This window comes from Crocodylus siamensis, chromosome 1, assembly GCF_052110815.1.
Source record: "Crocodylus siamensis isolate JL-2025a chromosome 1, ASM5211081v1, whole genome shotgun sequence".
In the NCBI taxonomy this organism is placed as follows: Eukaryota; Metazoa; Chordata; order Crocodylia; family Crocodylidae; genus Crocodylus; species Crocodylus siamensis.
The window spans coordinates 134,015,212-134,043,111 of NC_143395.1; the positions used below are offsets into that span (position 1 = coordinate 134,015,212).

Sequence of the window (27,900 nt, forward strand, 5' to 3'; positions counted from 1 at the left end):
TGACTTGAATGAATCAAGCAACACATGAAAGCTTGGTCTCTTCCACTCCCCAGTACAAATCATCTGTCTCCTGTTCCTCCAGAATCCCCATCCAGCTTTTGCTGTAGTCAAAATGTTAGTTGTTAGTGGTTAGACTTTCTTACATAAGCTAATATTTGTTCCAGCAATGATAAAGTAATATACAATTTTGGTACTGTAATATTAACTCAATACAGTATCAGTTTGGGTGGGGTTGTTTGTCAAGAGCTTCATGACTACAATGATACATGGTTTATTATAGCTTTTTACCTCAAAATTTTGTTAGGTGGGAGGAATGTAAATTTCAAATTTTTTTTTATTGGTTTTTCAACATTTTTTTTCAGTTTCCTTGTTCCTTGGTTATTATCTGTACAGTGTGCTCAGGAATGCTTTCCTGTTGCTTAATTTGTTAATGGTTGCAATAAAGTTTGGTATCTTTAAAAAAATGCATATTGTTTTGTATCTGTTCATTTTTGAGTATAAGTGTATTAAGGACAACCTTATGTAGCCGCCCTAAGTAAAAGAGATATAATTTCAGTGTGACCATAAAGGGTTTGAGAGAGAGAATTTTCAGTTAAGTTGACTTCACTTCCTTTTATCTTTTCTCTCTGTTTGCCCTGCAGGTATGAACAACCTCAGTGTGATAACACTGCCAGAGCACATCCAACCAAAACAAAGGATTTGTACAAGGGACGCCAGCTTCAAGGTCAGAATAATAGATAAATTTTGCTTCATATGTTCCAGTGTTTTGTTTATTCACTACAATAACTTGGAAAAGAATAATTTTGCTCACAGCTAAAAGCAAAAAGACTTGGACGTTGCTAGGTTTGTTTGCTATTGATTGAAGTCATACAGTAAAATTTTGAATTCCACACTCTTTAAATAAGGGTGTGATCATGTTGTAAAAAGTAGTGAGACTTAATTTCTCAGGTTCTGATCCTACCAACATCAAAATCATCAGAAGCTTTGCCATTAATTCAGGATCAGTGCTTTATTGTAGTTGTATAATGCAAGATCTACACAAAGGTTTAGTAATTTCAATTACAGCTGAAAGAAATTGTGAAAAGTGAGAATCAGAAATAAGCAAATAATATGGGGAATTTTTATGTCCCGTGGGAAATGTTTCAGCTTAGGAATACAGAGAATTTCTAGGAACTTCTGACCTAAGCATGACATGCAGCTTTGAAGCTTTTCCTGAGTAAGGAATATATTAATACTGCCTGTCTATAAAGCAGATTTAATTGCAAAGTATAATTTGAAAAGAAATAGAAACAAAAAATGCAAACTATATATTATTGTACTATATATAATTATATGATATGTTCTTTATGGAAAAACGTCAGTCACCAGATGCACGTGAATCACCAATGTGGTGTGGCCATAAAAAAGCCAAATGTAATCCTAGGATATATTAGAAGTATTTCTGGCAAAGATAAGGAAGTAGTAGTGCCATTCAGCACATCTCTGGTGAGACTTTATCTGGAATATTGTGTACAATTCTACTTACCTGTGATCAAGAAAGATGCTGAGCTGGAACAAGTGTATAGAAGGACTGCCAGGATGAGCAAGAGAATGGAAAGCCTGTCTTACAAGATGATGTTAAAAGAACTTGGTTTATTTAGCCTAGGAAAATTAGGGGTGAGAAGGGATATGGTTGCTTTTAATAAATATATTAGAAAGCAAAATACCAGGGCAGTGAAAGAACTATTGAAGCTAGGTGACAATATTGACCAAAGAACAGGTGGGTATAAACTATCCATGAACAGACTTCATCTGGAAAACAGAAGAAGTTTTCTAACCAATGTGGTTCTGCAATATCCTTCCTATTAAGAATAATGGGGCAAATCACTGACTAGCTTTTAGATCTCTGATTCTCACCCAGGGTGCCACATGGGGTGCCCCCTGGGGTGCCTTGAGATCCTTTCAAGGATGCTACAGGGTACCATACCATATTAGCACTGTAGGTATGCAAACATGATTCACAAGGTAAACCTGGAGATTTCAGATAGGAATCCATGTTAAAAACACCCTTACCTGCCATGGTCTTTCTGAGTACTTTGCGACAGAAGAATTGCTTTATTATTTTTCTGTAGTCAAAAATCCAGAAAAAACTAAGAGTCAACATTTTGCAAGGAGTGTTTTGAGTCGCGTGACAGGAGTCCTGAGTATATCAAGGGGTGCTTTACATCTAAAAATGTTGAGAACCACTGTTGTAGATGGTGCTTGCTTAGTTTATGAGAGGGATTATATGATTATGGGTGCCTGCAAGCACGTAAGACTGGACTCAAGCAATCAAGAGATCCTTTCCAATTCTGTGTTCCTAACTGTAATGTATGCTCTTTTAACACACGTGCAATAGACACAGGGTACAAGAATTGACGTGCACTGAAAACTGAGCTAAGAGTAGGAAGTTCCTAACTCATAAGAGAACACTTGCTCTTTATAAAATGAATCCCACATGCCTGTTTTGCAGCTGTGGAATTTAGCTGATCATATAAGGTGAAATTCAGCCCAAGTTCTCAAATAGGACTCATATGCAACTGAAGTGATACACTGGCCTGGAGCTGACCCTCAGAGTGGTGAATTTTACTCATAGTTCCAAATTCACCCTAATAGAATCCCACTGCAGTCAGTGATTTTGCCAGGAATAAATTGTGCTCTTCTCAAAGGCAAAGGAGATTAGCCATTGATTTTAATGGGAATGTGATCAAATATGCAAATATATTTACTACCCATAACCATAATATGTATATAACTATCAATCAATTAAACAAGACGTAATATTCTCTCACATTTTTCTGCTTCTCAGAGTAAAACTTGAATGGGTAGGTGGGGGGGTGGAGGGGTTGGTGTTAGTATATGTGTCCACGTGTAAAGAATTTATTTCTGGATGGCTGTGGCTGAAGAAAATGATTTCCTATTTAGTTCCAGCAGAATGTAGAGCAGGGTGACACTTAAAAACTATCCAGTTCATAAAGCCATGAGCTTTCATAGGCAACAACCTACCTCATCAGTGCTATGACAGTTTCATAGTGTCTGACTAAGTAGGTTGTTACCTATGTAAGCTTCCTGAACCAGTTAATCCCTAAGAGCATTTTTACATGTGCCCCTGACCTAGTGCCCAGCGCTTTCAGTTAGCAAACTGTTCTAATTAAAAGCACCCAGCATTGCACTGGGTGGGAGCACATGTATCAGCGGCGCAGTGTGCCTCCGTGCTGAGAAAATGGCAGCGGTGCACTTTGAACTAAAGCACATTGAATACATTTTAGTTCAAAGCGCACCATTGCCTTTTTCTCAGTGTGGAGGCAAGCTGTGCCACTGATACACGTGGCACACAAGGGCTGTCAGAGTGCATCAATTTACATGCTCCAACACACTGGATTGCCAGCACACTGGAGGAGGCTCCTCGCATGTGTAAGTGCCCTTAAAGTGCCACCCTGTCCTGTGTTCTGCTTGACTTCAGCCTGACACAACTGACTGCCACTTTTCTCCTATTTACTTCTAAGCATCACGGCCTCTTCTCATTCTTACCTGCTGCAAACATTTTTGAAGAAACTTCTGGTGGATGGTGTGAGGCAGGGAAAAGATGCTGCCAGCTTTCACACTTCTTTTCTGCACCCAAACTAGTAGTGTTTTTATGTAGTGCTGAAATAAAGAGTTGACCAGTTGGGAATGTTATGCCAGTAAAATCATTAAATAGAGCTTTCTATGCTGTAAACTCCCACCTGGTAATTTAATTTGGGGTTAGTAAGCTAATGCTTTTTTGATTTTTCTCTTTCCCCTCTACAGGATTTTATATTATATCAGCTTTAATCCACCAAACCACAGCTGAAGTATGAGCTCATAATTATTAAGAATTATTACAAGTGACACTAATTTGTTCCCTATATTTATGCTGCTTACCCTTAAATGCCCTTTGATTTCCAAATACTTTATACTATTTTGATTTACGGCTTTCTGGCTTTTTAATTTGTTTTTGCTTTTCCCATACTGCTTTTCTTGTTATTTATGTTAACATTCCTGAAAGTGAACCCCAACTTCTTGGAATAAATGTGAACTTCTGCTGGCCTAAAGGCAGAGTTACTCAGTGCCCTAAGCTTCATGTTCTACTATCTACTCTTTTCCTCATCCCCTCTCCAGTCACCAAGATAGTCTTTCTAGGTGTTTCATTTTGTATGATCCTTTGTTCTAATCAATGCTGTTCAGCAAAGAAGAACATCTGGCCCAATATTTTAATATCAGGAATGAATATGTGCTTCTGTTGGAAGAGTCTCGAATGCTAAATATTTTTGAGACTACATCAAAAACTCAGGATGGGGTACTGCTTCCCTTTGTGTATCTATATGGTAGTTTTTGGACATAAAAGAAGGTAGCAAGCAATTCAACTTCCAATGCATTGTGGACATGTAAACATGTGCAGTAGGCTGTGCATTGGCTAGGTGGTTACAGAGCTATATACACATGCCTATTGTAGATACACTGTGCCTAAGTCCCCAACACACAGCCAACCAGAAACCCACAAATAATGGATATTACACTGAGGCAAAGGTCCCTACTTTATTTTAGCCTCCATAGCTGAATGATTAGGACAGTTCTCCGGGGAGCTAGATAATTAGACTCTAGACCCCCATTCACTTAGAAGTTTATGCAGGCATAACGTTGATTTTACATTTAGATTATTTTCTGTTTAGCTGTGCAGAAGTAGGAATCCCATATACATATTTTGATAGACACTGGAAAATGAGGAACGTGCACTTAATATTTATCTTTAAAATATTGATGGATTGAAAAATAGAGAATTGGTAAATTATTTTAACTAGCTTTGAGGTTTCCTTCAGGTTGCCTGTCACCTGCTGACTTCCCTGTTGTCTCTGTGTTGCAAAGCAGGACCTGCCTCTGGGTAGCTAGACATGCATCAAAACATTCATGGCTGAGAGAACAGGGCTGGGACACAGAGACAGCTGAATGGTTTGAGCTGCTGTGAACACATTGTATGATATTCTGTCACTCCAGACATTCTGGGCTTTTAAAACAGGGAAATGTTTGTGACATTGTGCATGCTTACATGGACAAACATCCAAGAAAAACTTCAGCAATGAAGTGCAGAATTACAAAGTAATGCTCTCAGTTGGCTATGTTACACCCGACTCAAGGGGTAGCATGTGTGAAGCAGTTAGGCTTCACACATGCTACCCCTGCATGCACTGAAGCATTTCCTAGCCGGGTCAGGATGTAACCTGTTCACATGGCTACTGAATGTTCATTTTTCATAGCAATGCCATGGTCATTGCCAAGGTGGGGGTGACTTTTTATTTTAAAGAACTTTATTAAAAATCCAAATTTGAAATGCATAGGGTTTTTTTATATGCCAGGCTTAATCTTATGTCAGTTTTATCTTGTTACACATTCTGTATCACTAATGTGATATATATGTAGCCTTTATAGTGGTCCTCTATACAGGAGAGCATTTTGCTTTGTGTGAAAACATCGCATGACCTCTCAGGCCTAGCATGGTGAAGGCACTCAAGGCCATGATGTGGCATGATCACATACAGCCTCTTTTGACTCCCCAGCCTAAAAATCAGATATCCATTTAGAGTTGAGGAAGCAAGAAGGAGGGAAGCCTTCAGCATATCTAGAGCACAGCTTGAGTTCACGTCTCTGAAGCCATAGCATGACACCTTGACCACTGACACTGTACCCCAGCCAGGCACTCAGTAGCTAGAAATGCAATACACAGCGGTATGAAAGACATGTCTAAACATAGCTGGTCAAAAATTTTCCATGAGAACAGAAAACATCAATGCTTCTGCTTTCTGTGAGGAAGTTTGACTTCTCATAAAACTATGATTTTAAACCAGGGTGCCCCGGCTCCCTGGGATACTTTGAGATCTTTCCAGGGATTCCACAAGACGCCACTCCATGTTAGCATTGTAGGGGTGCATCTAGATGAGCATGCACGTTTGTCTTCCCGGGAACAAGTAGCAGCAACATGCCTTGTGCTGCTGCCACTTGTCCTCTGGGAACGCCTGTGCCATGCGCTCTCCCGTGTGCATCAGGTTACCCCAGATAGGGTAGGGGAGGCTGGGGCCAGCAACTGTGCTGGCTCTGGCAGCCTTACCTGGGAGCCTGGGGGCCTTCTGGGGCTCCAGCTGTGGCAGGATGCCTGGCCAGCAGCCGGAGGATAGCTCCAACAGTCCAGGCTCTAGTTTTGGGTGGCATGGGCTGCTGCTACATGTACCATCCCACTTTTTTTTTGGCATGGGTTTTTTGACCCCAGGATCTCCCAGGATCAAGAAAATGCACCCAGCTGCAAGGTAGCAGTGCAGGGAAAGTTTGGATGTGTGGTGTGTGGCACCATAGAAGGGTCCGAGTGGCCTAAGATGTACAAAAAAGATTCACAAAATGAGCCCACAGATTTCAAATAGGGATTCATAGCATTAAAAATATTCAGAGCTGTCATGGTCTTTCTGAGTTCTTTGTAACAGAAGAATTGTACTAGTATTTTTCTGTAGTAAAAAAGGAGTGAAGAGCTGGCATTTTCCAAGGACTGTGTTGAGTTTATTGAGGTGTACTTCAAGCCAAACAAGGGGTGCCTTGATTCTACGAAGGTTGAGACCCCCTGTCATAAAGTGGTGAACAGCAGAAACGTGAAAAGCAATTGGGTGCATCACAGGATACATCATTTTCCTCAGAACTGTATTTCTTAGCTGGAAGTGCCATTATTTTGATGCAAGGCAGAAATATGCTGACTGGCATGAACTAGGGACACCATGTCAAAATGGATTTGCAGTCTTAAATTTGAGTGCCTATGGTTTTGTGGCTTTAGTTCAGACCATTAATGTTGTTTACATTTAATTTTGGTTTGTTTAAATTTTTCTTCTCTTTAATACAGTATGTTTTTAAAGCTCCTGTAGACATGATACTTTTTCTCAAATCCAGGGTTAATTTGGGAGGAGATTTTTGTTTGAAAATCACTTTTCATAGTACACTGAAGTTGTAATACAATCTACTGGCTTAAACGTGTGTAGATATGGTAAATCCCTGTGCTAAAAATCTCAAAAGTAACCCTTTGAATTCTCCCTTAATATTTTAATTTAATTCTTCATTTCTAAATATTGCCATCGGGCCAGATGCTGCTCTCAGTTATACCAGAAGAAATCCAGAGTAACTTGTTAACATTACTGGAATTACTCTAGATTTATGTTGCTGTAGACAAGAGAATTTCACTCAGTATTTCTGCCCTTCCTGGCTATTCCATAGTGCTCTTGAAGGCCAAGTCACTGGACTGTTGCATCCTGATGTGGCATGAGGTTAGCAGGAAGGAAGAATTATATGACACTTCTTAAGAAAGATCAATATTTCTCTTCAGGCAGAAGTAACTTCATTGGCAAGGGGGAAGGTGGAGGGGCATGGCGGAGCACAGGTGCCCCCCACTGTGAGCGCCAGCCAGGGAGTGGGAGCGCCAAATGAAGCACTGCAGCCACTTCTGGGAGTGCCATGGCCTCTTCCTGGTCGGGGTGATTGGCTCCAGGGGTGGGAGCTCCCCCCAGTTGGTGAGATTGGCTCTCCCCCGGTTACTGACTGGTCACTGGGGGGCACATGCCCCCCCCCAACTAAGGTGGCACCAGTCGCCCATCTTTTGTTCCAAAGATTATTAGTTGTTCACCTTAATCCTATCTGGGCTGTAGCTCTGGTATCCAAGGGTTAATATTTCTCTATATGCTCATTGATTAAATCTGTTTAAGTCATGCTGTTTGTTTCATGTTAGCTTGTTATTTAACAAAGCAAAAGTGACTCCAAAGGCTTAATTTTCTTAACATTTTAATGGTTTAATTTACTTAACATTTTTCCTCGTCTCTGTGGTATTATTTCAAGCTTGAACAGCTTATACTGTGCATAAAAAACCCCTCATGATTTAAGTTTTATAGAAATGCCATATAGAGAAATACAGCTTATTTTTCATTGTTGGCAATGCATTTTTTTCCAGTAGAAAAAAAAATCAGAAACGCACGAAAGCAGTTGATACAAGATCCTCAGTCAAACAACCTTCATGTAGAATAATTGAGTGTCTCACATTATGTTTCTGTTGGGTAGGAGCAAGGGCACAGTACAAATGAGATGAGAGTTTAACTGAATTTCTTTCTGAGGTATTTCCCATCATACCATTTTAGTCATCCCAGCTTGGGACCATGATTTCATCACCATTCAGAAGGCATTAGGACCTGATTCTTGGACGAAATTCTAAGGGACCTTATCTTCTGAACATTTCTTCCTGTGCTTTCATAGGGATGAGCTTTTCTTCCTCTCAGTGCAGTGGGATGCCAGCATGGAGAAGCAACTGATCTTATCTTAATACAGATTCTGCAATGTTTTGTGGTGTATATTACTATTTTAAAGGAATTAAGTAATTATATATTTTTGAGTGCAATACTGAATATTACTGTATTCCCATGAACCTCAGATTTTTGGGGCAGTTGCTCAATTCTCCCTCCATTGAGTTGTGAATTTAGGAGAATTATATTTTTATGATGTAACAGACTTCTTCACTGGAATGATCTACCATTTAAAATATCCCTCTGTCACTGACTCTTGCACTCAGAGCAGCCCAGTGCTGAAGTCCCCAGCAAAGCAAGCATTGAAATTGATCCTTGTTTTGTTCAAGCTCTCTAGCTACTTTTCTAGTCAGAGGAGAAGGGACATATTGCACAAATGGTAAAGGCTCTGTAAAACCAGGCAACTGAATCCATGTATGCAGGATTTAGTGATATGAAGTGACAATGCTTTAAAGAATGTTCATTGTGCATCCAAACCTTTTGAACATATTTAAAACTGGTTATACAAATCAGGAAGCCAAATACAATAGGGGCAGGAGGCAGGAGATACATGACCTATATGCAGAGGCAAATGGGGCTGTGGGGAGAGTTCTGAATGCATCAAATGTAATTATATGAATACAGTGGGCGAGATGAGGGGAGACTACACAGAGCCTTTATATGGATGATATGAGCACTGGTTCAGCACAGCTCCATAAACCCTGTCAGGGATGGCTATTTGGAAGAACCCCAGAAGTAGGCTTCAGCAGAAATATAGCTGAGGCTAAATCCAAGGCAACATGGATTCATTTGTCCCAAGACTTCCTAGAGAATAAGTAGTGGGTAAGATTAGCTCTTCCTGGTATCCCAACAGTAGCTAGAGAACAATTGAACCTGTGGAGAGGATTCTATCCCTGCTAGTTTACAGGCATGCTGGGAAGAGGAGATGGCTTGAAACTGCTTGAAAGCTGTAATCCCACTGGCCACCCATTATTGTGTAATAGAACCTCTCAGTACCCAGTTCAAGAAGGAATACGTTTAAAAAAAGCAAATATAGTGGCAAAGGGAGGCAGAAAGAAGCATTGCTATTCTTCTGAATTATTTTTTCTATATATATTAAATAGGGTTTGGGCAATCTTGGTAAGATTCTGAAATCCTTGTTCACTATTCTCTTTTTCTTGGATGTCCTGTTCTGACCTTCTTACTCAGCACTGAACTGGACTCAACCCTCAAGATTGCTTCATTTCAGCCTCCATTTACATTCACTTCTTTTTTTTGAAAACGTACCCAACTCAAGAGCCATTTAATGCTTTCAATTTAATGAGAGTTTGTTAAATAAAACAAAGGGAAATTTACAGTAAAAGCAATTCAGTTACCAGTAAAGCACTACTGGAGCTCAGAGCTTAGCCAAAACTAGTAAAATAGAAACACTGGCTAATTAAAGGTGATGCTTCTGGCTCGGTGATAGCATTCCATTTACCACGCTGTTAATATTAACTGTAATTTTATGTATATTTAAAGGGCTGAATTGGAACAATAAACACTGACTGCATTTTTTCAATTCAATTAAACTTGGATGGAGTGAAGTAGAAGCTTTTAAATTCTCTTTTCCCACCTGTTCCATCCCTCCTTCCCGTTTTCCAACTAAATTGCTTTCTAAATAGAGCAGTCTTTCCAAGTGTACCGTTCTGGCCCATGGCTACTCTGTCTGTTCTATATAACTAAAACATACGCAGAGAAGTGGCATCTCAAATGGATGAGTGCTGTGAGGCAGGAAACTCTCTCAGTCATTTATTTGTCCTTGGAACAAGATCGTCTTGCTGAACCGTCTCCTGGACAGTAGACAGTACCTCTGTAGTTATGCCTCCCACCAGCATATCTCTCAGCTCCTGCCAAATGACATTCTGATTGCATTTTTGGCATGCTGGCTGAACTATGGTTAACTGAGAGAGTGGTTTTCTCCAGAAACATTACTGGAGAAATCCAACTATATGTTAACGAACCTCTGTTAAAATTAATGAAGCAGTGGTGATTTATATCAATACAGAATCCGGATGGAGACAGAAATCCTGGCCACACTGAAGTTAATGAAAATTTTGCTATTGACTTCAGTGAGGCCAAGATCAAACCAAATGAAGTCCATTACTCTATGAAACCAAAACAGAATGAAAAAAAGAGGTAACTAGGAGAGTAAACAAGCTGAAAAATGTTAGTTCTTCTCCCTGGATGCAATGCATTAAGCCTACCAACTTGAAATGAATACCGAAACAGATTTCTTGATATTAGTTTCGAAAGCTCTTTGAAAAATGGGTTATTTTTAAAATTCCTTCTTTAAAATGAAAAAAAATGGTATTTTTAACAAGGTCTGTTATTTCTTCCCTTGTGTTCAGTACTTGTCTATATACCTAGAACATAATCATATTTGGGCAAGCTGTGTTTAACTGCAACATTGGAATGAGCTCTGCTGTCAACACCTATACAAACAGGAAATTTCTAAATTAGACAACTGTATAAAAACAGCACCTTATTCTTGCAAGGGCAGGGTGAGTTCTGTGAGGCATTTTAAAATCGTGGCAAATCAATAGGCAGTAACTGAATGGAACAGGCAACTTTGTATGCTATAACATGTTGTTATTATCTTAGCCTGAAAAGGGTATGAAAATCTCCTTTTCTTTTATAATCATCTAGCAACTGATATTAAAAATTGAATGCCCATTTCTGGTAGTGTATAAGAGAAGGAGAGAGATCCACACCTATCCATATTAATTAAAAATGGATAAAAAGTCACTTTTGATTTGTTTAATGGATGATCTCCACAAGTGGGGATCACCAGGACCACTTTCCATTTTATTCCACAAGCAATGAGTCACAGCTTGGTGCTGCTCCTACCAAGGTCCATGGCTTTCAAAAAGTGTGGAATTAAACCCAACACCTCTTCTTACAGAGCATTCAGAGGAGAAGTAATTCCGGTGACCCTGAGGACCTTAGATTCTGTCTGAAATATACTACTGTATATGTTATACTTTAAAAAGTTCTCTCTCAGACTAGTTGGATAGTAGTTCTCAACCAGGGTATTGTGGCAGCTGGGAGATGAAAATAAACCCAGATATTTTGAATAGGAATCCATAGTGTCAAACACATTTCTGACCTGTTGTGATCTTTTTGAGTTCTTTACAACAGAATTGCTGTATATTTCCATGGTCAAAAAAATGAGTGAAAGCTTAGAGTTTGCATGCTCCCAAGGGGTGCCTTGAGTCTAAAAAGGTTGAGAACCACTGTACTAGAAGCATGAAAGGGGAAAACAAATGAATAATGGCCTCAACATGTGATTTAGTCTAATAAAATCTTGAATTTAACTCTCACTAAGCCAGCATTTCATGTTGAAAACTTGGCACTGCTTGCTGATAGCAAGCCCTGAGCCACTATGTATGTAGAAATTCTCTCAGCTCTGAGAAATTCCTGTTGGTCAACACTCAGCTGCCAAAAAGCATATATCATTACCTGAGCACATCTACACATTAGGGCTGTGTGAAGCTTTGGGTGCCGATTCAATTCAGAGGAGATTTGGCTTGATTCAGTATGCAGAGCCCCCCATGCAGCGTGGGGCAGTGGGGGGGGGGCAGTGGGGGTTGCCCCCCCACCTGGCAGCACCCAGTGAGCTGGGGCTTTTTTTCCCCAAAGAGCTGGGAGTTGGGGTGGGCAGGGCAGTCATTGCCAGGCTGGCTGGGATGGGCATGGCTGATTCAGAGATTTGGCAGAATCTCCGAATCAGATTCAGCTGAATTGATTCTGGACAGTGTTTTGAATCATTGAATCAAATCACTGTCCCTTGAATTGGCTGAATCTGAATCCGAAGCAAATTCCAGCTGCTTCACAAAGGCCTACTACACATGTATTAACACACTTTAGTTAATGCGTGTTAAATCTAGTACCTCCATTGTGAGGTACTAGGGAAATGCATATTAGCCCATCTTAATGTGCATTAACTACAGAGCATGGGGCACTTTTACACAATTGGAGCACATCAAGAGCTTCTCTAATTAAAGTGCCACCACATCTCCTGTATCAGTGTCCCTACACTTAAAAATGGCAGCAGGGACATTTGAACTAAAGCTCATTTTAGTTCAAGTGCCCCCATTGCCATTTTTAAGCAGGGTGATGCTGATGCATAAGATGCATGAGGCTGCTAGAGCATGGCAATTGCCACGTTCCAGCAGGCCTGATTTATTAAGTCTGCTTCAATGTGCTGGAATTCTAGCATGCTGGAGCAGCCTCCATACTCACGTATAAGTGCCTATAGTTTTTAAGTGATGCCTAATGCACATTAGTCAATTTTAATGTGCATTAACTAAATAGCATGGTTTTTTCAGTGATGTTTTAATGCTCATTAAAATAGGCTAATGTGCATCAAAGCACATGTGTAGATGCACCCACTGGGGATAAACAGAGAAGCTTTAAAATTCAGGTCAGTGATCTCATCATTTGTTCTAAATGTTAAATTTATCATCAGTTTGTTTGTAGGACAGAAGAGAAAAAGGAGTCAGAGAACTTGTGCAAAATGTTTCTGTAAGGGAATCTAAAAATGAATAAGGCATGCAAGAGAGTGGGTAAAGGGATTTGTGCTAAGCAGTTTGTCTTTTAAGAAGTACACAGGAGAGGACATCTGTGGCTGCTAGGAAAATCAAGATCACTTCATTCTTTTAGTAGAGATCTATAATTTAAGGTACCATGAAGCATTTTAAAATGCCTGCCTGTAAATACATGACTGTAGATACTGAGCTCTTGTCTGTGCTGGGCATAAAATCCTAATGTAATCAGAATGAACCTTTGATCTTATTGGAACCCAGAGGAGATTAAAATACTTCCTTTCACTGAACAAACTTTGACACTCTCCCCCTTAAGCTGTTAAGCTTCAAGAAATGCATAACAAATGTTGAAATTTCTGCTACAGTGCAAATGTGGGAGAGATGTCTCATAATAAGAAGGGGTAACTGGACTGGAGTTTGTGGGTGAGGTGCAGAAAAAAACAGAGAAAGTAGGAAAGGTAAAGAAGTCTAAGTTGAATACTCGTGGCCAAAATCACTACAGTGATTATTATCTCCGTCTGTGGGAAGCCAGGAAAAGCTGTTTTGACCAAAAGGAAGACAAACATTTTAATCAGCCAGAGCTGAAATTGTCATGAAAAATGACACCTAAAGTTTGTTGCAGAAGTTACCCAGAGTTACACAGTCAGATGTTATTACTTTTTAAGATGATTGGGGCTTCTTTTAGTATATCTACTAGGTCATTTGAATATACTGCTTAACAAAAATTCATTGCTTTGTTAGTTCATTTTTTGTAAACCTAAAGTTTTCATACTTTGATATGAATTTCTCCTTCTATTAGCCTATAAAAAACAATTATCCTCTACCTAATTTATGGGCAGGGGGAAATATTTGAATTTGGAAATAAATGGATTCTTTTTAAGAGAGGGGGTGCTCTAAACTTAAACTTGCATCTGGTACCTGTATCAATGTCCCCATTTTCAGACATGCTGACTCTCTTTAGTTCTGAGTAGACTAGGGGTGGTTTGTGAGGGAGGAAACCAGACAGGAGATCAGAGATCCAGAGATACCAACAGCTGCATTGCTACAGAGTGTCCATATCTACAAGAAACACTGGCTGTGCAGTTGGTACTGCACAGTCATTTAGTACTTGCATACACAAGTACTAAATGACTGCATAGTAACTGGAGCTACTGGAATTACTGCGCAGTAACATCTCTGAATGGCTTTTTGGTGATGCTGATTGTGCAGTAGTTCATTACTATAGCTCAGTAGCTTGTTACTACTGCACAGTATTTCATTACTACTGCTCAGTAGCATCACATCATCTTTTGTGCCACATGACACTACCGAGCAGTAGTAAAGAGCTATTGAACAGTGATAATGAGCTACTGCTTAGTCAGTGTCTTGTCTAAGCATGGGCAATTTGAACAAAATTATATTTTTTTACATTTAACTCCAAAAATCCCCATCCAGAGGCTGAAATATATTTCCAACAGGAAGCAATATCATGGGGAAAAACCTATACTGAGAAAGCTCTGAATCAAGGATGCTACAAATTCTCCCCTAAAATATCCCTGCAAATTGCAGGTAGGGTGACAGAGCATGGAGAGATTGATTATAGTTAACTGGGACCTAGACCAGTTTAGGGATTTTCAGATAATAACCAGTATGTTTAATTTCTGTAGAAAGTGGGAGCCAGGGCGGAGAGCAAAGCATAGGTTTAACAGGTTCTCACCATGGCTGGCCATATTCAGACAATCATTTCATATCAATTAAAATTTCCACATGGAAAATGAAATGTAGTTCCAGGTAATGCTTGTCCAGCCATATGGTGACAAATGTATGGTTGACCATGCAAGGTCTGCATCTGTACAGGATATGCAGTCCTTTGGACAGCCAAAGAAATAAGAAAGCACGTTGAGTCACTATTGGAAATTTGTATTCAAGAAGGGTTTAGGAAGACTGATGTTATTTTATCAGCATTATTACTATTGTTACTATTATTGTTGTTGTTATTTTGTTATATGAATTATTCTTGGGGGGTTTTATGTTACACTAGGGAATCCAGTCACTGTTAGACTTTCACAATCTCCCTCAGTGGTTTCAAATAGATGATTTTATTCCTCTTGTTAGTATACTCTATAGGACTCCACAATTGAGAGCCCTAGAGGAGCAAGAGCATTTGCTCAAGACAAACATCTGGGAACTCTCTGAAAGGATACAGAATTTTTCACTACTTTATATCTCTGTAGGAGTGTTACTGTTAATAGATTCCCAATGTTCATGTATGGCAGGAATCCATGGATAAATCAGGAGAAGTAAATTATTCCATGAATTATACCCTTTTCCATTTAGGAAATTCTTGAATTTGTTCATTTGCTAGAAATTTCTCCCACTGAAAGTTCCTGTTCTGCAAGTCATCCATAAGCAGCTCATTATGAATATTTGCACATCAAAATTCATGACTCGTTGATCCTTGATTCTGCAAGTGCCTACACACATGCTTAAATTTATTGCTGTGAAAAGTCCCACTAAAATGAATATGACTTTTACACATGGCTTGGGTATGAGTATGTAAGCAGCTTTGTTACACAGAGCCTGATTTTTCATGAGTACTCTATGGTTCTTAACCGCCATGTGAGATACAGGTGTTCAGCACCTGTGAATAGTTAGGCTTACTTAGAGACATGATATTAATTTCACTCCCTGATTGGTGACTCATATAACCAGCCAAAAGCAGTCTGAATTATTCGTTTGACTGCGTAATTCATGTTTGCTGGTTATTTGCAATTTGAAATTAGCTTTTGGCAAATATTCAACTGAAAAGCAAATGCTGTTAAATTAAATTTGTTTAAAATTTGCAAAGGAAATTCACAAGGCTTATTTACTTATGTATTTATTTGTATAGGGCCAATTATGCAGTAATTTGTACTCAGGGGGAAAGTACCAGTGAATATACTACTTCTAGATTTTAAAGCAGTGTGCAGTTATGCTTAGGAATAGGAACTAGATCTGACCAAATTTGTTCACAGGCAATAATACCTTAGAAATATTTGACCAAAACTTTAACTCAAACCTTAACTATTATTTATGTTTACATATTTATATATATCATACAGTGCAGGCAATATGAATGAAATAAATTGTGGAGTCACGATAAACTGCATTAGTCAAACAGGTCTGACTGTCTCACTTGCAATTTGCCAGTTATTAATCTATATCACCCTGAAATGATTACAATATTCTTATCCATTTTTAATTCGTGTGGATAGGTGTGGATCTCTCTTTTTCTCTTATACACCACCAGAAATGGGCATTCAATTTTTGTTATCCGTTGCTAGATGATTACAAAAGAAAAAGAGATTTTCATACCTTTTTCAGGTGGACTAAGATAATAAAAATATGTTACAGCATACAAGGTTGCCTCTTACATCCAGTTGTTGTCTGTTGATTTGCCATGATTTTAAAATGCCTCACAGAACTCACCCTGCCCTTGCAAGAATGAGGTGCTGTTTTTATGCAGTTGCCTAATTTAGAAATTCCCTGTTTGTATAGGTGTTGACAGCAGAGCTCATTCCAAACATTGAATCGATTCAACCTGCAGCTTTCTGACAGAAACTTAACAGAATTGACTTTAATGAAAAAAAACAAAAAAACAAGCCTCTTCCTATAACATTCTTCTTCCCTACTCACAAATTATGATCTGTAATTGAGAACAGAAAATAGTGGATCCTGCAAGAGTGGCAAGCAGGGGTGGATCCAGAGGGGGTACAGTGATGCAGTCACACCCCCCTTTCTGACCATGCAACAGAAGCAGCAGCCCAGGACTTTTTTAAGTCTTGAAGAAGATAAGTATTCCTCCCTCCCTTCTCCTCCCTGCTGAGAGGCACATCTCCTTGTCATGCCCTCCTCTTCCATTCCTTCTTTCTCTTGCCTGCCAGTGTCCCTTGGGGGTAAGGGAGCTCCTGTCCTGCTTCAAGTTGGCAGAAGCACTGGGAGGGCAGGTTCCCCTTCCCTGCCTGCTCCCCTCAGGTGTTCCCTGCCAGCCCAGATGCAGACAAAGGGAAGGGGAACCCACATGCCTGCTCTTGCCATCCTGACCTGTGCTCAGCATCCATGCAGGCTGGCTGGAGTGGAACAGGAGCTCCCCTTACCTCCCAGGACAGCATGGACAGTGGAGATACCAGCTGCAGCAGGCATGGGAAGAGGGAATGGGAAGGGAGAAGTAGGGAGTGGAGGGGACACAAAATTAAATAGCCATTTTAGGTTAGTTTTACAGCCATCTTGCATTTATTAGCTATATGTTTCTCTGGTCTGCACAACAGAGCTCACAGCAATTATAAATGAATAAACAAGCAGTTGGCAGGACAAATAAATGAGCCCAATAAACCAGTTTAACACTCTCTAAAACATTTATGTGAGATTTTTTGTTTCGTGAAAAACATGTGCCATGTCGAGTGTCTGTAAGGATTTTGTGTGGTATAAAGTTTTTATTAGCATTTTGGGGGATAACCTGCACGTGTAATTTCATTTTTCATGAGTATTGTAGGAATGATGCAACTAAAAGCTTTGTACCACACGCTACACTCCATTGTGTATGTGTGTATGTTCATATGGATTTATAATCATGTAGACACAAACATAAATGCACACATGCACAGCCTTTTGTACATTTAAATTCATGCCCATATGGACAGACCCGCAAAGTCTTAAACCTATTCTAATAATCTACCAATTGAAAGCTTCTCAAAACAGAACTGCATTAGACTGAATTCATTCGGCCCTATGAGTTTATGTACTGTATGCTATTCTTTTTCTTTATCAAGGTTTATTGTGACATATTTTACAGAAACAATCCACAGAATGTTTAACCATGCTGAAGTTAATGATAGTTGATTGTAACTAGCCAGATTTATAGTAACAGTGGTTTTGCTGTCAGAAATTTTCCCTTGTCAAGCTTTATTTTGTAAAAAGAAAAAAGAAAATACCTCCTTTAACTTTACATAATATAATCCAGATGATAAAAATGTATATATGCTTAACAGCAGCTTTGTACTGAACTCACGAGATACTGGCCTACTGGTTTGCGTGGTAGTTATTTGTCTTGAACAAATTTACCTTATTTTCTATAATCCATAAAAAAGTACAAACTAAATTCTGTTTTCACTTATACTGTTTTGAATTAAGAGTAACTCCATTGTAGGTGGTGAATTTAATCGGGATTTACACTAGTATAACTGACAGCAGAAATTTGGCCAGTAAATGCATTAATCAGCACAAAGAGCCAGGAAGAAACAGAAAAAACTTTATTTATTAATATCCGCATCTGTTGTACATTCTACTTATTCAGAGAAGATCTGGGATAAATAGGATCTGTTTGTGCACATTCAATGTCAGCACTTGGCTAAGGATGTCAAGAATTTAAAGTTACAAAATAAACAAGGGGCACTTTTACATGTGCTCTGACCTATTCTGATTAGTACAATTAATCAAGTCTGCTGGAGCGTTCTCATCAGAATGCTCCAGTGTACTGCAGGGTCTTGTGTATTCAACATCCTGCGTTTTAAAATGGTGGCAGGGGTGCTTTAACTAAAGCTCATCAAACGAGCTCTTGCCATTTTGCCCTGCTGCCATTTTGAAATGCAGGATGCTGAATACATGAGATGCTGCGGGTGTTTTAATTAGAGCGGCTCCTGAGAGCCACTCTAATTAAAATGCCTCTCCCCGCACCCGGGAGCACGTGCATAGGCATCCGCTGTCTCTGAAATGCCAGTGATATTCTGGAATGCAAAACTCTAAAATTCTTGTTTCAGAGATGATACCTTTTATTAGACCAACTAAGAAATCGCCGGGGGGGAAAAAAAGCTTTCTTTGCAAGCTTTTGGGCTCATGTGCGCTTCCTCAGGCTTAGGGAAAATTAAAGATGGTACAAGCCCCCATAGGTAGAAAAATGAACTTCATTTTGTACAGAGGAAGCTGAAGATGGATGCCATTTTGGGGAAGTTATGATAGTAATACAGTTTAGAACGCAGAGATTGGGTTTTCCAAGTTTTAACTACATTAATCTGGACTCCCTTGGTGGCTTCTGTACTTTATTCTAACAAAAAATGCTTGAAAAGCCCCTGGCACTGCGAAGTCTGTTTGGAGTGGGGTGTGTTTCTGTAAACTATTCAGGTTTCCAGTTCCAGGAGGGCTTGTTACCACCCAGTCCTTGTCCTAAATATGTCTGAGTTTAGCATGGGAATGAGTGAGGCTAGGCTGATTGAGAGAGAGGTGCTCTCTGTATGTCCCTGGGAACCTCTGCCAATAGGACTGATGGGATTTTAAGCTGCTCCCCAACCTGAGAAGCTGTGGGAATCCCTTTGCTATTACAACTTTCCTATTGGCAAAACTGAGTATGAATTGGAGCCCCTTGCTTTTTGCAGGGACTAATCTATCCTAATGCTGCTTATATTCCTCAGACTGCACCTTGTTTGTAGAGACCCATTATTAAATTCAGACACATTTATATGTGAGGGTTAATTTTGCTTTCCAGCTATTACTGTCATGTTTCAACTTTGTGTTGGGTTACAAGCCAGGGAGACAACTCTTGCAAAAAATTCAAAGGTTGTATTTCTGAAGGAATTGACATGTACAGATTTAAGCCTTTTCCTTGGTCAGCCATGGTACTTAATTAAGTAAGATGCTATCATAAATGTATCCCCCTTCTTGCTTATTTAATGGAATCAAAGTTTTCAGAACTGTTTGCACAAGGCATGTTTCAGTGTAATTAGAGTGTCAGTTGGGACCTTAGAGACTAAGACTATCTAAACTACATAAACAGCACCTAGGGAGAGTTGATGCTCTAGATGTCACTGACATTGCCTTATCAGTTTGAACCAGAGTCATGGATTAGAATAATTAGCATTACATACGCAACCTGATGTCAAGTTGTGAAGGGGAGAGCTTGTAGTGTTGGGCTTGATCCAGCTCCCATTGAAGCCAAGATTAAGTCCAAGGAGGTCAGCTTTCCCATGGTAATCAGTCTCTGTTCCTTTAATTCCTTCCTTCTCTTCAAGAAAACCTCATGTTATCTCATGCTGGACAATAAAATGCCAGTGTATTGAGAACTATTGGTGTACATTTAAGTTTCACTTGTTTCCATTTTTCTGTCAGTAATTGTTATCCCTTGTTCTTTCTCACCTAGTTCTCTTAAAAAAATCAGGAGCCATCACATCCATCTATCACATATTTAAGGGGCCAGTTTAGTACCTGCTAGCATAGTGCAGGTCTAACCTATGTGGATGCTTTAGAAAGGATCTACACATATTTCTTTGGCCAGAACTTTGTTGCATTAGCAGCGTGGAGATTGAGTATTCTCCTCAGTAAATGTATTGTCATTGTCATGAGGAAATGTTTAAACCTCTAGGGATTATATAGATTACTTGTTTGAAGTTCCCATAAGCATGGCTCTCTCCAAATATAGATTTTGACCCCAATATTAACAGTACTGAGTAAGTAAATCTGCTGGTTCAAGTCTTGTATTACATAGACATACTGCTAATTTGACAGCTGAATTTATTATAAGATTAATGGATGTTACAGTGGCAGGGCATATAAGGTCCAAAAGCCATATTTTCACTTATAGCTCCCTTTATGGTTTGTTAAAAAAGTGCACCACTGTGGTGCTGGCCTTTCCAATGTCCATAAAAATAGGACTTGCTGTTCATTTTGAGTTCTATTTACTTTTGAAGTCCATTAATTTCCCTGACACAGGCAGGTGGCTTAGTGAAACCGGGGTCACTTGGGAAGAAGAAGTGTTCTGGGAGAATAAAAACTTGCTGCTTATTCTACAGTGAGACCTTGTTTTGTCGAATTCCTCAGCTGCTTCAGCTTTTGGCTGGGAGGCCTCGCTAAGCATTTGGGTGAATGCTTTATTGTTGCTCGCTCTCGTTCATCTCTAGCTGTGGGGTGTCTTGTGGGCATGCTTTGCTTAATAGTCACTTCATGTGGAAGGTTGGAGTGGGCAGAAGGAATGTGCACAGATGCACACTGGTTTGATTCTCTAAGGTCAGCTCATGCAACATCACCCCTGAAAATCAGAGAATAAACCTTCAGTGTATTTGAGAAGAGAGGCATGTATTTTTTTCTTATCATAATACTGTCATCTGAATTGAGTCTATTAAATATGAACTCGGCATTCAAAAGCTTTTCACATGAAGGCCAAACTTCCTGAAAAATGTGACTATTGGGCTTGACTGTAAAAAAATAAAGCTGGACAAGTTCACGCAAAAGAATTGCGCTTATACATAGAAAGCTATCTCACTGTACAGTCGATAAGACACAGTAGATGCCTTTAATGCTCATGTTTTCTCTTCCAGTATCAATATGTTTAAAGAACATAGATGTGCAACCACATAAAAATAGTAGAGAACCTAGAATACACCAAGACTTTAGCAAAAACGAGGAAAATTCTGAAGGGGTACAAATTCCTGTCATCTCCAGTGTTTCTGAATATATCTAACTTGAATATTTTGGTAAATATTTTTTTATTATAACAAGCATTCATATTGTTGTTTCCTACCATGCTTGGTACAGGCCAGCACAAAGAAAACTTCCAATCCTAGCTTTCATACCTAGCCTGCAAATATCCTTGTCTGCTCTTCAGCTCCCAGATTTTTCTGGAGCACTTTTTGCCATTCATATCAGATTTTGTGTTTGTCAGATCCAGACAAATGGGAATGAAGAGAACTCTGTTTATGATTAAACCAACATTTGAGCTCTGTTTTTCAGGAGTGAATCTCCTTCATCAACTACTAACCACTCAAAATCATTCTCCATTATTGCCATTTCCTTTAAAGTTAAATCAAGGAAAGCACTTTCACCTAGCTGACATCAGGCAGTCCCATTAGATACCACTGTATTACCAATGGGTCTAGAGGCAAAACAGTAAAAAGTGTGTCGCAAAGTTTTAAATTTATGCTTAAGGGAATATCTGTATCATGCAAGGTAGCCCCAAGCCTAGAAATGAGTCCAGGATGTGGATTTAGACCTTGGGTAAAGTAATTTAATCTTTTCCTGCCTCATTTGCCTTCTAGGGAGGTACATCTACACGAAACGCTGACTTTCAGTAGCTGAATACTACTGCACAATAGTGTCAGAAAAAAGGTGTTTGCTGGTGCTACTGCGGAGTAACTCCAGTTACTGTACATTTATTTAGTACTTGCTTATACAAGTACTAAGTGCATGCTACATGGTAGCATCTCATGTAGATACATCCTGTATTATTGGCCTACTTTGCAAGAACATAAGAAGTTCAAGTGATACTTGTAAGTGCTTTGAAATCCTTAGATAGAAGACAAAATATAAGGGTATTCGTCTTCTAACTGTTGATAGGTCTATCCAGTACAAAGTTCAGAGTTTACTGAGGGGGAGTGCTTACTGGCATGCAGACAGCAGCACACTGCTGCAGCTACTTTGCTTCTAGCTTGGGAGCTAGTACATGGAGAACTGGCACAATGTTGTGTTCCAACATGGCACAGCACAGCACAGCACAGCACAGCCTCATGTGGTATTGGAAAGCACTGGGCAACTTAGATTTGGAATCTTGGTCTCTTCCCTGTACTCACATCTTTGGATCATGCTGCCACTACTTTTATGCCACTAAAATATATTGGCTTACTAATTAAGCGAAGTGATTAGACACATAAATTGGGAATACTCGTGTACTAAAAATTAGGCATATACTGAGTTGTACGTTGGATGAGAGGCCTTTTAATGTCAAGTTGGATAAAGTTTATGGAGTTAATGTTTGGAAATCACTTTCCCCGGAAATTTAATCCCAGGAATATTTTATCCTAAAATGAATTAAACTAAATAAAACTTCATAATTTAGTTAAAGGAAAACCTGCACTATGCAATAGGCATGGAAACATCCCTACAACATTAAGGCTTGTCCAAGTGGATACCTGAGAACATATATTGCACATATATTTAATATTTCACTATTTTTATCTCTTCCTTCTGCCTGATTTCCCCCCTAGTGTCCCTCTATATGTTTTTGTTTTTGCTTCATTTCTACCCCATCTTTCTCTCCTTGGTGCAAGGTTAATATAACTAATTAAACTTTCAAAGTTGTTAAAGTAGGGGGAGAGGAGTCCCCACAAGCCAAGGAGTGCTGCATCCATCAGTGGTTCTTCCCTTAAGTTTACACATTGGTGAAAATGTTCTTTAAATAGTACCTTACAAAGCAGCACTGTTTTAAATGCTATGGCATCCTCCCCTAGATGTCTGGGAAAGCATAAAAAATAGAGTACAAAATGTTAAAATGAATAGACAAATTCACTGCTGTGTTATGGAGTAAGACCCTGATCCAGCAAACCAATGAAACATGCTTATCTTGAAGCACCTGCGTAAATCCATTGACTTTACTGAAACTACTTTGGTATGTTAAGTATGCACTTTAACGCTTTGCTAGAACTTCTTCTTTTTCCTCTTCTCATATGCTTGTCATAAACTGGATGATTTTCCAGTATCGTCCACAAGTGATGGCTGCTTTGGGCTAGAATATTCAATTCTTTCCAGGATTTAACCAGTTTGAAAAAGGATATGCTAGCTAGTGTGTTTGATATTATTTTTTTAAAGAAAAATATTTAAACTTTTGATCAAGTGTTTGTTTTCTAGGTTTTTTTTTTATTTAAGAAAGTGACTGAGAGAGAGGTGTATATGACAGATTAGTAAGTGACCTGAGTCTGGAGCATTTATCCTTGTTCCAAAATTAGACAGAGTAGTATCTTGTGTCTGGGTCACCCATCTGCCAGCTGAGCATCTTAAACACTGCACTATTGGCTAGTCTGGGCTAGGTTGCTTTTTCTTGCTCTTGATGAAACCTTTTTTCCCCCCCAAAAGCCTCAATTTCATTCTCCATAAAAACAAAACAAAACAAAACAAAAAAACCAACAGCTAAGACATTTTGCAAGATTGTCTGAAATTCCTGTTTTCCAGATAAGCCTAAGCAGATCTATCCTTTCATGACATACTGATGAGGCAGAAAACACAGTAAGTTACAGAAAACTTCTCTGTGGGCACAGCTACGTGACACATTTCTTGTGCAGTTCACTAATTAGCTGTGTAGTAAAATGTCTTGGGGTCTACACATGTGCCCATATTAGGCTGGAGAAAAACTAATTTACTCTGCAGCAGAATAATACTTATAAATACAAGTACTACCCTGCTGTGGAGTAAATAACTAGCCCTCGCACTGAAATTCCCTTATGCCCCAGTCAACTCCTTTGCAGCATGTTGAGCCAGGGGAGCAGCTCTGAGCTGGCAGGCTGACCCCCAGAACCTTCTGCCAGCTGGGGCTGCTCCAGCCTGGCTCCACATGCTGTGCATGAATGAACTGTGGAGTTTATTGCTCAGGAGTTAATTGCTCTCAGGTGCACATTCAAATGATGCACTCAAGAACAATTAACTACAGAGTGATAAGCTCTGCAGTTTATTTATGTGCAGTAATAGCACATGTAGATGTGCCCAGTGTGCTACCTGAAAGCTATAGATGAAAAAAATGCTGTCATGTTGTTTACTTGGCTTTGGCAGGAACAGACTGGCTCAGTAAACTACTGTTTTGTTTGGAGGAAAATGGAGAACAGATGAAGGGATTACTATTTTATCGATGACTAATGTCATGGGTATCTGCAGATCTTGCTTGAATCTTGGGCCAGGGACAGAAGTTACACATAAACTGGTTTAAGTGATCAAAAAGTGGTTTAAACCTGTAGTAACAGAACAGAAATTCAGTGAACTGCTTTCAAAATGGCCAAAATTGGTTTCAGATAAACTTGGATGGATGTACTATCAGACATAAGTGATTTAACTCAAACCCATTTATTAAACTTCTGTCCCAGATCCCCTCCAGCTACTGATGTGGGCCACTGCAGGGGTCTGGCTGTCTTTCCTGTTGCAAAAGTGAACGTGAGTCCATTTGTTTATTGGTTCAATCTACACAATTTAGAGAAACCTGCAAAGATTGAATCAATTCAGCCTGTGGCTTTTTGACTCTGTGCCTAGCTTTAGAGCACTTCTCTAATTCTTCTCTTCCTGGTTTCTGTGTATACCTTTCTCTTTCCTGGGTCTCCTGCCTTCACCTGTGCTCACCCTTATTAACTGCATATTATTCTCTCTTTTTCCATTACATTTTTTGGGCTTATCTTCAAAAAGTTGGTTTAAATATGGTTTACATCAATTTAGAGGCATAAAGTAAAACATATAAGCCACATTTTTATATGTTTAGAGGTTTGTAGACCTTTTTTAGCCTTCTATAGCTTGTTGTAGTTTCAATTTCTGATCAGGCAAGAAATTTGCTCTTTGAGAGTTCACAGTCTTGTATGTGAACACTCTTATAGTGGTTTATATGGGGCTTATGTTCACCTTTTTTTGCCCTTGCAATTTAAGGTTTATTGACATTGTGAGTGGAATCTAATACAACTCTATAGTAGTTGTTCCTATAGTCAACAGACTTCAGTGTTAGTGCCCTCGAGTAGATGAGTTAGAGTAGAGGCTCAAACCCACAGTGTGCCAAGGAACCCATCACTTCCTCTATACTCTATAAAAGGTTAGTGTTTCAGTACAACGTGTGGGATTAGGTCCCAAAAAGCACTGTGTTGAGCCATTGTCAGAATGTTATATTCCTTTGTATTATTATTAGTCATTTCATAGCTTCATTTCTTTAGGTAAGGGGTGACCACTGAGAATTGAATTTGTATTTACAGTGGAAATCTGTCATATTTAATGGCTCATATCCATGAAGGTAACACAAGTACCAGTCCCAAATTAAAGCTTTATATATAGACAGATTTTTGTCATGCCAGCTTTCCAAGGATTAGTTCATTCCATAGTGTTAAAGTCATGTTGTAGTGGTTCCTGTTAGCTTCTGCTCCAGTTCAGTTTCTGCCAGTATTTCCATTTTATAAACCTCTATTTTAATCAGTGCTGTGCAAACTGACTTGGTTTTAAATTTGGAATATAACTTATTGTTCTGGGAACAGTCTGCCTCCCTCAAGATATATGATTGAAATCCAATTTCCAAATCTGCCATTCACAGGATCAAGGAGTGGGGCAAAAAAGATAAAAAGTTTCATATGTCTTTTATGGCCTCCAAGAAGTAGGCTGCTCCATCTAATTAAGTAATGTGAAAAACATCCCCACTAAACATCTCCTAGCTGTTTAATATTTTCCAGCAGGAGACCAGCATTGCACACCTTACTAGTGAGTTCATTTTTATAACTGCAATAACACAGTTTTGTGTAATTGGGTTTTTTTTATTTATAATGGAGATTTAAATTAAGTTAGTGTGGTTATTTCATAACTAGCTCCCAAAAGGAAACAGAAGAGCCTAATGAAAATACCTAATTGAACTGAAAGTAGTACTTTTCAATTAAAAATGATGCATTGTAAATATCAAAATAACATTGGGGGCAAATTGTTATGAATGTCAATGTAACAATGTGGAGGTTCAATGACTTCTAGGGTGCTTATATCAAACTGAATTTATAACCATCTAATTTAACAAGCTATTTAAGAAACTGTTGTTTTGATCAGAAATAGGAGTTATATACCTCAGTGATAGGTGAGTTTGAAATGTGGTGTATGAAACAAAAATATAATCCAATAAAATTGGCATTTCCTTGTTTTGCTTTTCTGGGTCTTAATTTTCTTTAATGTTTCCTTTTCTACCTTTACTGACCTAACTTACCATGCTGGTAAGTTTAGAACAGTAAACTCTGGTCCTACAAATGAACATCAAGTGGGTAGACTGCAGTTTATGGATGCTGATAGACATGCAGATTCCCGGTCTAACTCATGGTGATTTACAGAAAGCAACATGAGTTAGACCAACCCTCCAACCCAACAGACATTTGCTGTTGGATCAAGAAGGTGGGTGATTGAGCTCCACTTTGGAGCCTCTCTCTTCTAGTCTTGCCCCCTCTCTCCAAGCGCTGGTGCTATCGCAGGATGGGAGGGGGAAGACATGTGAGAGAAGTCCATTCTGGGAGTTCCCCAGCCAGTGCTGGAGTGAGGGGAGGGGCAGGTAGATCAGAGCCTCCCCCCACCTTGGTGGGGGGGAGCTGTAATCTACCCACTCTACCTTCCAGTACTGGCTGGGCAAACCCCAGACCAAACTCATTTCCCTTTCTTCTCCCCCTGCCATTCTGAAGACAGCTCTGGGAGCAGGCCTGGGCTTCATCAGCCCACCCTGCTCCCAGAAAGCACTGACAGATGTTAATGAAGGCACGGTGCTTTGGAACACCTTCGTCTGAACCCTCACATTATGAGGTTTCAGATTGCTTGACAATCAGACATTTTTAGTGTTCTACAGATGTGCACTTCTGTCTGTGCCCAGCTGTAGAGTGCTTTCAGTGGCTGATCTTATGACAAACTGTCACATCTATCAGCTCCCTATATTCTGTTTCGTACTAGAAGAACCTCCAAAAATTATGCACATGCATTAATTTAGCTAAACCTAAGCGCTCAAAAGTTCAGAAGCGTAGTTCAAAATATTCAGACTTCCTGACTCTGCAACAGTGAGCAGTTTGCCCTACTTCCAATCAAGCAGAAAGTGAAGTGAGAACTGTTTTCCTTCGAGTTTTTCAGTCCCTTGTGCCGACTCCCAGCTTGAACCAGAAAGACACAAAGGCACAAAAGAAAAAATGAAAAAGTATAAAGTAAAAAGCAGACACTTTTCCAAGGTTTATTTTAAGTTTTGTGAGAAGTTTGAGAGGATTGTGATATCCAATCCAATTGATCTATATGCTAGTTTTAAAGTAAGATCCTTGAAAAGTTAGAATAACAGCATCACTGTACTTTCAAATTCTTAGAAGGCAAAAGATCCCTCTGTTTTTCTATGCTTTGTTTTAGGTTTTGGTTGGTTTAATTTTCTTTTATTGTATAGCCAGCCTGTTTTTCACACTCTTTCTTTTATATTGTGGTTTATTATTTCTTCTTTTATTATACAGCCAGATAGCAACAGAATTGTAAATTAC

General features: G+C 39.3%; 1 protein-coding gene across 6 annotated transcripts in view; it reads left to right on the forward strand.

Annotated features, from left to right (window-relative positions):
* SMOC2 (SPARC related modular calcium binding 2) overlaps positions 1 to 27,900 on the forward strand; it is a 227,178-nt gene that overhangs the window by 180,292 nt on the left and 18,986 nt on the right. For all 6 annotated transcript variants that reach the window (XM_090043253.1, XM_090043262.1, XM_090043271.1 and 3 more), the window contains exon 9: positions 642 to 724. In XM_090043253.1, the coding sequence (XP_089899379.1) occupies positions 642 to 724 (83 nt within the window). The remainder of the gene's footprint in view (positions 1 to 641; positions 725 to 27,900) is intronic.